This window comes from Arachis stenosperma, chromosome 5 (genome assembly GCF_014773155.1).
Source record: "Arachis stenosperma cultivar V10309 chromosome 5, arast.V10309.gnm1.PFL2, whole genome shotgun sequence".
In the NCBI taxonomy this organism is placed as follows: domain Eukaryota; kingdom Viridiplantae; phylum Streptophyta; class Magnoliopsida; order Fabales; family Fabaceae; genus Arachis; species Arachis stenosperma.
In genome coordinates, this window is record NC_080381.1 from 27,729,727 (window position 1) to 27,740,000 (window position 10,274).

Genomic DNA, 10,274 nt, shown 5'->3' on the forward strand with positions numbered 1-10,274 from the left:
GTGTTCTTTGTTTTCAAGCAATACAAAGCATATATGGAACGCCAAACGGGACATTCAATTCATGCTCTTCAAACGGATAATGGTTGCGAGTATCTCTCACGAGCTTTTATAGAATTCCTACACCAAGAAGGCATTGCACATAAGGTTTCAGGTTCCTATACACCACAACAAAATGGTTTGGCGGAGCGTAAGCATGGGCATATTGTCAAAATTGGTCTAATCTCCTAGCTATTGCCTCTCTCCCTCCATCTTTTTTGGGACTATGCCTTCTCTATTACAGTTTTTCTTATTAACCGTATGCCATCTGCTAACACTAATCACAAATCACCCTTTGAGCTCTTGTTTCAAATTGTCCTAGTTGTTCTCTTCTTCGAATTTTTGGGTGCTTTTGTTATCCTTACCTTTGGCCATATAACACAAACAAGCTTGAAATGCGTTCACAGCTTTGCCTTTTCTTGGGTTATTCTACTTATCAAAAGGGATATATTTGTCTCACCAACAAAGGGAAGACTGTTGTTTCCAGGGATGTGGTCTTTGATGAGACCAAGTTTCTATACTCCAATCTTTTTCAATCAGACACAACATCCAACTCTCAACCTCATACTTGTCAACATAAATTTTTGCCAACTATTACAGTCATGCCACCATTTTCTCTAACTCTCTCTTTGTCCTTATTTCCTACTAATTCTATTCCTGATGAACCTCTAACAAATATACCCACTACTCTAGAACAGCTTACCCAAACTTTAAACAACCATCCCATGCTTACACGGTCCAAGTCCATTCCTGCTGCCATGGACTCACCACATTGGAAGGAAGCCATGATGGTCGAATACAAAGCACTAATGAATAACAAGACATGAACATTGGTAGAACCACCTCCCAATGGAAAAATAATTGGGTGCAAGTGGATATTTGCTATAAAGAAAAAACTCAAAGGGTCAAGTCTTATGCCACAAAGCTCGTCTTGTTGCAAAGGGATTTAACCAATCGGCTGGAGTCGATTATGATTAAATCTTCTCATCGGTGATCAAACCCGTCACCATTCAATTGGTTATCACTCTTGCTCTCTCAGAAGGATGGAGAATTAGAAAATATGACTTTCATAACACCTTTCTCAATGAAATTCTATATGAAACTCAGTACATGGCGCAATCTTTAGACTTCATTCATGAGAATCCTAACTTAGTGTGCAAGCTTCGCAAAGCCATCTGTGGTCTAAAACAAGCACCCCGTACTTGGTACCACACCCTCACTGCTACATTTCGAAAGTTTGGGTTTGAGAGCACAAAATCAGATCCCTCCCTTAGGGGTGCACAGACTCGGCCCGGCCCGAAGGCCCGGCCCGGTCCCGAACACTTTTGGGGCTAATTTGGTGTGATTTCATCGGGTTTAGGGCCGGATAAGGGTCTCAAAAATAGACCGGTCATTATTTCGGGTCGGGTCCGGGCCATAACTCGGGTCACCCGAAGTCGGCCCGGTGGCCCGGTCATCATACACAATTAATATTTTGTGTTATTAGTGATGGATCATGACTGTTCTTATGTGAAATTTAAGTATTGTAAATCTTAATATTTTGTGTTAGTCATTATAAGACTATAAATTAATGTTTTATGTTTAGAATGCATAAGACTTTAGACTAATGCATAATATTATGCTATTTGTATTGATTTAAATATTTGGTATTATTAAACAATATTAGTATTGATTGTGGTTATACTTTAGTATTGATTGTGGGTTGGTTCTTGTTATATTTTTCTAAGTGAATTTTACCATGTTAAATAATGGTTGGAGTCTTAGAAATTTGGATATTTTTACATGCTAGCTTACAAGAAGGTATCAATGTAATGTAATGTTAATGGCCCGGTTTTTACCCGGTTTTCACCCGGTATATTTGTGGCCCGAAAATGTATTGGTTTCATCGGGTCTAGGGCCGGGTTCGGGTCTAATAAATAGACCCGGTATATATTTCGGGTCGGGTCTGGGTCACATCAAACCCGGCTTCACCCGACCCATGTGCACCCCTACACTCCCTCTTCATCAAATCAACATCCAAGTCCATCATCTACATACTCATTTATGTAGATGATATGCTTGTCACGGGAAGTGATGATCAAGAGCTCCAAGAGACTATTAACTAGCTACATTCCACTTTCCTCCTAAAAGATTTTGGTGACCTGAACTTCTTCCTTGGCATTGAGGTCAATCATCACACTAACTTCTCTATCTCTCTGAACCAGTCCAAGTACATTCGGGAGTTGCTATCCAAAGTAGGAATGCTCGAACGTAAAGCCATGAATACTCCTATGTATTCCTCGTGCCCCTTGACATCTTTATGGAGCATGCCATTTGAAGATCCAACAATGTTTAAGTTTTTGGTCGGAGGATTACAATATGTGACGATAACGCGACTTGACATCTCATTCACAGTGAATAAGCTCAGTCAATTCCTCTCGAATCCATTACAAGATCACTGAACTGTGTTAAAGTGCTTACTTCGATACTTGGCAAGTACTATTTCTTTTAATCTCCAGTTCCATAAATCTAGTGATCTTCTCTTGACTGGTTTTGCATACTCCGATTGGGTCTCGAATCTGGACGATCAAAATCAACATCAGGATATTGTAAATATTTTGGCTCCAACTTTGTCTCATGAAAATGCATAAAACAAGCCACTGGTTCAGAGTGCTTGTTTCAATCTTTGCTGAGCTGATATGGGTTCAAACGCTCCTCACCGAAATGCATCAACCTTGTAAGAATGCCCCCACCGTGTACTGTAACAGCATGTCTGCTGTGCTTTTTGCTTACAATCCTGTGCTACATAACCGAATGAAACACTTCGAGCTTGATCTATACTTGTTTCGTGATAGAGTCAATCAAGGCTTGGTTGCGGTCATACACATCCCTTCATCAGAACAGATTGCGGATGTACTAACGAAACCACTTTCAAGCCATTTGTTCGAAAAGTTCAGAGACAAACTCAGACTCGTGTTTCACCCGCCTTGAGTTCGGGGGGAGGGGGATTGGGATTGTAAAGTCATTATGTATTAAGTTTTAAGATTGTCGTTCAAAATGTTGTTAGCTTAGTAACGATCATAATGTAAAAGCTATTATTGAATGGACACTACTAGAAAATTAGTTATTACAGACGGATATTTCCGACGAATTTTATCCCACTGAAATACAGACGGAATTTCAGAGGGATTTTTTTGTCGAAAAATAAAAAAAATAGATTAGCATAAATTACAGACGGAAAAAAAAATCCGTCTATAATTCCGTCGAAAAAATTAATTTTTTTTTCATGGAATGGTTACAGACGGATTTTCCGTCTGTAATTAAGTAGATAAGATGCGCGTTTTATTAAATTATTACAGACGGAAAATCCGTCTGTAATTTAAATTTTCCGTCGAAAAATATTCAATTAAATCTAAATGAAACACGAGCTCTTTCAGATCAAACATGAGCTTCTTCTTCTTCTCTCTGTAGCACGAGCTACTTCATTCTCCTCTCCGTGGCTGCTTCTTCCGCCGCTGCAGCTGCCGCCGTTGCGTCGCACAATCTCTCTCTATCATCCTTTGCGTCGAACGAGATCCCTCCGCCGCCGCCGCTCTCGTCGCATCTACTCCCATCGTCGCAGATCTCTCTTTGCCGCCGCTCTCATCGCATCTGCTCCCTCTGGCTCCTCTTCCATCTAATCTCAACTCGCTCTCTTAGTTCTTCTCGTAACCATCTCAAATTTCAGGTATATATATCCTGATTTTGTGATTCTGTTCTTCATGATAAATCTTAGGGCTTAATTTTTCTGTGCCATTTTTAGATTTATCATATTCTACTTTTGTGCTTTGTTTGAATCTGCAGGTTTACTCTGATTTTGATGAATTATTTTCTGCAATCGAAGCTTTTTTGACCTAAAATTCATGGTAGGCCATTGCTTTCTATAGTTTTTAATATTTCTTTTTGTCATTGTGCTCTTGAAACTTGTTTATTGTGTATTGCCTTGTTGTTCTATTTGAACTTGGTGACCTGAGGTTTTCTTAATTATAACTTGGAAGGTCCCTGAAGAATATAGTACTAAATTTGATGGATCTTCTATTTTGAAGGTATAAAATTCTAATTCTTCCTCATATTAATCATCTAAATGTTAGTAGTTATTAATTAACACATAAGTTTTCTTGTTGAACTGGTGGCAGAGATGTAGTTCCAAGCGTTGAAGGTAACTTAGCTTCTTTTTTTTGAATTAATTTTATTTTCCTGTATAATGATGTTTGGTTTTTCTTTGCAGGAGACTAACATTGGGAGGCACGTGAATCGGTTGCAGAAGCATTCCTCCAATGGCGTTCGCAGATTGGTGAAGCTACTTGTGAGGTTGTTGATTAAACACTACTTTTCTTTTTATTTTCAAAATTGAATTAATCTTATCATAATTTCAGTGTACTTGATTGAGCTGTTTTATTTGCAGGAAGTGGAAGGAAATTGTGGATGAGTGGGTGAGGTTGAATCAATCGGGTGGAACAGCTTCTCTCATGGGTAAAACCAAACCTCAACTCAAATGTTTTGGGACATTTTTCTTAGTTAAGGAATTAGAAATCCAAGTGTTTGATGATAATTGTTGGCGTTGCATTTAAATTTGCAGCTGATGGGGACTCTCCACAGCTGAAAATCACCCAAAACGGGCATCATCAGGTCTTTCTTGGACCCTTTTTCTATTTTTATTTTTTATATCATGGTAAAATTTAAGACCCTTTCTTGGGGAAGTGATTTGCTTCTATCTTAATTGAATTCCAAACTTTTAAAGAATTGTTTTTTTTTCATGTTTTCTTTATTGGAAACTTGTATTCAGATTTAATTTGAATATAATTTGGCAGATGTAGGCGCCCCTTGAGTTGCTTTTTCCTCAAAAGAACGAGCAGCAAATTGCTTTTTCCTCAGATGATGGTGATAGAAATGATAATGATAGAGATGACGGGGCTGATATTAAAAGAGAAGCTGGTAGTCAAGAGGGAACCCAGCAAGTTGCTGGAACAAATGGTGAGATGTCACTAATCATTTTACCTTGACTTCTATCGTGATAAGAGCCTTTAAGCTTAAATCATTATCTCAACTCTTGCAGAAAATGCAGCAGATGGATCTAACCCCCAGCCGAAGAAACTTGTTCCAATTTTTCTTGCGTACTACTTGAATAGCATGATGAGGTTCAAAATTTTAAATTTCTTAACCCTGTGCGTTTCTTCTTTTTCACAGTTTTGTACAGAAATATGATCCCTAGTAACTTTACAATGAGATTAAATGTGAATCAGCAACTTTCACCGGAGTTGGATCTCTTCATGAAACAGAGGCTCCAAAATTATGAGTTAAAACGAAGCAAAATCGGTATGTTACAATGTTTTGTTATATATAAGTAAACACAATCATGCTCTTATTTTAATTTGTATCTTATTTTATTGGCAGCTTTTTGTGTTTTCAAAATCACACAAAGGAACCTATGATGGAGAGTGTCCCTTCTACTGCTCTTACTCAGGCTATAATGTAATCATTTCCTATCAATCTTATCAAGTGAATGTTATATATATACGATGATGTGGTTGTTTATAATAATTATTGGATAATACAGGATGAACTTATGTGGTTAGCAACATGGTTATACATGGCTACGAGGAAGCCTGCGTATTTGAAGTACATACAAGAAGAATCGATAAGTGCTAGCGTAACAGAATTTAATTGGGATCTTAAATATGCAGGAGCCCAAATCCTTCTTACCAAGGTTAACTAGTTCTTTATTTATTTATGAAAAAGTGTTTTAATTAATTGGTGTGTATCTTATTAATAATTGGAGTTATGTAACAGAAAAATAATCTAAGGTGGTTGTTGATGATGTTGAAATTTAGTAGTCCTATATATATTTTTCTGCTTTTGATTATACTTTTCCCAAAAACAACACCACCACCCTTTCCCTTCCATGCTTTCACATGACTTGATCAAAACAAAGTTTGAATCCTTTCATGGTGGAGAAGCATTAGCAACCCTCACCTTCTTCTCTAACCCATTGGGGAACCTGAATCAATCAATTTTAGTTTCTCTTTCTTTAATGGGTAGAATCTTCCTGTGCTAGTGTTAAAGGTCACACTTTTTCAAGAACTCAGTTGCAGATTTGTCCTTGTTTCAGTTGAAGATGGGTATTTGCAACCAGGATGCAGTCAAGCAGTTGCAATCCATGATGGAAAATGGTGTGTTCTTCACAACCTTCAAAATAAATAAATAAATCCCTCCTTTTTTTTACTCTTATTTTAATAAATCCCTCCTTTTTTTCCCTAAAATAGTTTACTTCATATTTCAGAACATGCATCAGAAAATGAGATTGACAATGTTTTATCAGTAAGTTCCTTCACTATGTATGTATTCACATGTTTTCTCTTTTCTGTTGATAGAATACTGCGTTAGAAACTACTATATTTACTGGATTCTTAGATAAGAATGCTAAATTTGCTACATAATGTCAATGGATAAAATCAATATTGATGAGGTCCTTCATTGATCTGATGGCTTTTTTGGTTATTTTCCTTGTTTGAACTTTAATGATATATTATTTTTTGGATGATGAATTGCTGATTGCAGTATTTAATTTTTTAATTCTATTTTTAATCCTTGAATAGGTTCTTATGCTGATTTGGTTTATATCTCATGCTCCTTTGTTGTAACATTAAACACATGGGATCTCATGAGAAAATGAAAACTGATTCTGGTTTTCTTTTGTTTGTTTATAATGCATTCGTTATATTTAACTTTGTTGGAAGGTAGATAGTGTGGGATGTACATGGAAATTGGAAATAACTATGCTCTGAACTTCAATGCTGAGGAACCAGAGGTGACTGTTATAGGAGCCTTTTGTATTTATAGATTATAATTGTAAGTAGGATTATTTCTTATGGGACCTTTTCTCAAAATCTCCATCTTTTTCCCATTTGCTGCTTGTGATCGATATATCATTCCTTCAAATAAATACTTGTTAGTTGTAATGTGTGCACCTGCATGGCTTCTACTTATTTTGATGGTGTTAACTTTCATGTTTATGTTGGATATAATGTTATAATATATTCATGTCTATCATGTGTTCGACGCAATGTCTCTAAGGGCCTTATCATGCTCCTTTCTTTCCTTTTTCTTTTTTTTTTGGGTTAAGCATAACTTTGTCAAGAATTTTTTGTCTGAATATATTGTCAGGACATGCATTTATCGCAAGAAAACTCGGCGCGGATCTTCAGCATTCATGGAAAAGGAGATACCTTTTATAGGAATATTAAGCAATAAGGCTGAACAAAATCCAGGTTTCCATTCATGAAAGTGAAAGTGCATAAACTGTTTTCTTTTATGTAATGGCTTTGCTATATTTAAGTTCGTTTGACGATTACAAATCACTTTCATCACCATGTTCCTGATTCAGCACTAATATCTTCTCTTTTCCTTCTGTTTTGCTTTTTAATTTTACAGGGTGATTACATCAAAGATTTGTAGCTGTAATTACATCTGTATCAGTTTCTAATTTCACACACTGTTCTTGGATTCATTTCTTTCTTCCCCCAATTCTGTGATATTTTTTTTTAATCTATTCCAAATCGAACTTTGCTCCATGGTTTTTTCATTCTTTGTTTCTCTGTAGATTGATAACTTTGGATCTATAATCTGCTTATTGTAGTTAAAACATGATTTGATTCCACTGATCTAACATCACACCAAAATTGCACTGCATTATCATGTTACTGCTGGAATGGATAATTTAATAGCTTTCTCGAAGTCCTGCTTCTGATTCATATTGATTATTGATTATCATGATTTAATAATGAATTATGTTACCTTGATCCAGGGTTGTAGTAACTAGAACACCTCTTTCAACCTATGATGCCACCTTATGCAGCACTTTATTCACCTGGAGGGGTTTATACCCATCCTGCCATTCCTATTGTAAGTCTAGCTACTTTCATGCAATTTATTTAATGGTTTATGAAAAATTGGACCTTGTCTTGTTCATTGCCCATGAATGTTTGGCTTCTACTGTAATGATATCAATCAATAGTTCACAATAGGATAAAGATTTGTTTTATTGTCTGGATAAAGATTTGAAGTTATTTATGTTATTTGGTTGTTTTTCTTTGATTAGCATGTCATATTGAGCTTTGACTTCCTCTTCTTATGATGGATGATAGCACAAATTGCTATTAAGTAGTGGTATTTGTTGAAATTTGTATTCTTTTGAATCATTCTGTGCCTGCCAGCCAGCAGTGTTCTTTTCTGATTTTTTCCCCCTCCTAAGGAAAATCATATGGTGATGCCTGTCAATACATATGTTGTAATATCACATTAGTTTTACTGTTTTATGTCATTATTGGTTATGTGCTTTAAAATAGATGTGTGTCATACCACTTGTGTTTGTTCGAACAGGTTAAATTCTCCAACCACATTTGAAATGCCACTGGAGGTTTTGGGCCATGAATTGCAGTTTACTCAGGTATATTTATCTTTTTCAAGTATACCTTCTATAACTATCCCATTTTGTTGAGAGGAAGGTACTTTGAAGAAGGTGTTCTTTATGGAACTGGTGAACAGAACTTGCATTATATATATATATATATATATATATATTAAATAGTCTTAATGCAGGTAGATTAATAATAGCTAACACCTTTGTTCGTTTAGTATATTGAAGTTACATTTTCCTTTAAGCCGAGCGAGGTTTGCCTTAGTTGATATGATTTATGTCAGGCAAGCTGAAATTTTGTACAAGTAAAAACCTTCTTGAGTAGTATCATTGGTGTAGAAGAGGCTCATATTGTTGCCCTAGTGACTCTATGATTCTGCTCGATAAGTAGGTACTGTCGATATCCTCGGAAATGATTAGATATATACAATGCTATAGGGAAGAGTCCCCTTGGAAAATTTGCAAGTCATGATTGATAATTTTTCATGAGCTTAGAATTTTTATATTTTTTTACTTCGGGATGTTCTCTTGTTTCTTCTTTAGCTTCTAGGATTTGAATTCATTATTCGATTATTTACCCCCCAAAGTTTTCCTTTTTCTTTTTCCTCTTTATCTATAAAATATTTGACAATGCCAATTTTGTTTTGTCAGGATCCCAATTCAAAGCACTTAGGAACAAAAGTGTGGGATTCATCACTTGTTTTTGCCAAATTTCTTGTAAGTTGTTGATCCTCCTAACATTTTCTGAACTGTCCTGTCATAAATATAATTTAGTTTTTTCAGGAACGGAATTGCAGAAAGGGAAGGTTTTCTCCAGCTAAACTTAAAGGAAAACGTGTAATTGAACTTGGAGCTGGCTATGGTGTTTCTGGTTTTGGTAATGTTACAAATGATTTTTAATGTTTGGTTAGCCTATTAATTAACTCGTCCTATATGGACTCCCTTATTGAAAATGTTATGTAAGTAACTAATAAGTTTTTAATCAGCTGCAATAATTACAATAAAAACTAAGAGAAAAAATGCTAAAAAAAATAAAGATTTTCTTTAATAGATAATTAAATACTTATTTAAGAGAATGTATTATTTTATTTTTATTAATTTTTAACATAAATTATATATTATTTTATTCTTTTCACACAAAAACCTCTTCATCATAGAATTATCTAACATTTTATACTTTTCAAGTGTCCCATTTGCTTCTTTTTAGCTGTGTAAGCAATGACATGAAGGATTAAAACAATTATTAGCTGTTGGTTGGATTCAAATTTTGTAACAAAGAATGTGAACTCTTCAAAATGTGTAGAACTACTTGCGCAAATAAAGCAAGCATTGGCGAGCTAATTGTTCAATGTGCATGCTTATTAATGCACAAAATGAGTTAAAATTAAACCCCACTTCTATAATAGTGTATTTTTTTTTGAGTTATTTTTATTGAGAATTGAGAATATCTTCCTCTTTATTTCTTCTCTTGTTGTTAAAATTAAACCCCACTTCTATAATAGTATAATACCAACTTTCATAATTGATCAGCACAATAACCACCACCTATCACTTTCATAATTCTTCCTGATCCATTAGAACATCACAACTCAGAGTATTCAGGTATTGTTTTTTCTTGTATTGTTGTCTTGCATTGCTTTAAACTACTATGATCACATTTTCAATTACATATATGAAGTTCAATCCTGTCATTTAAAACTTAACTATATAGGAGATTTTAAGAACTTGGAGGTTAATTACTTGCAATTATCTAACCATTCTTGTCCATGCTTGGCTTTGCGTGTCAGGAACATTCTTGATCACA

At 35.2% G+C, this 10,274-nt stretch overlaps 1 protein-coding gene and 1 long non-coding RNA gene across 2 annotated transcripts; both read left to right on the plus strand.

Moving 5' to 3' along the window:
• The first annotated feature begins 4,298 nt into the window (after window positions 1–4,298).
• Window positions 4,299–6,247, plus strand: LOC130979212 (uncharacterized). The gene is made up of 8 exons (XR_009086577.1): window positions 4,299–4,365; window positions 4,460–4,527; window positions 4,634–4,683; window positions 4,866–5,028; window positions 5,111–5,370; window positions 5,449–5,526; window positions 5,612–5,761; window positions 6,164–6,247. It is a non-coding gene; the product is annotated as an uncharacterized LOC130979212 (long non-coding RNA).
• A 458-nt stretch (window positions 6,248–6,705) lies between these two features.
• On the plus strand, window positions 6,706–9,818 carry LOC130980627 (uncharacterized). The gene is made up of 5 exons (XM_057904287.1): window positions 6,706–6,791; window positions 7,219–7,322; window positions 8,400–8,500; window positions 9,122–9,187; window positions 9,254–9,818. Exons 1-5 carry the CDS (start codon window positions 6,706–6,708, stop codon window positions 9,368–9,370), a joined length of 474 nt encoding a protein of 157 aa, XP_057760270.1. The 3' UTR covers window positions 9,371–9,818.
• Window positions 9,819–10,274: the final 456 nt, after the last annotated feature.

What these genes read in the sequence shown, in the direction of transcription:
- LOC130980627 (XM_057904287.1), top strand. Translation starts at nt 6,706, where the DNA reads ATGGGATCTCATGAGAAAATGAAAACTGATTCTGGTTTTCTTTTGTTT. An exon ending in ATATTTAACTTTGTTGGAAG is followed by an intron (nt 6,792 to 7,218) that starts GTAGATAGTGTG and finishes ATATATTGTCAG; the next exon opens with GACATGCATTTATCGCAAGA. An exon ending in TTGTTTTTGCCAAATTTCTT is followed by an intron (nt 9,188 to 9,253) that starts GTAAGTTGTTGA and finishes TAGTTTTTTCAG; the next exon opens with GAACGGAATTGCAGAAAGGG.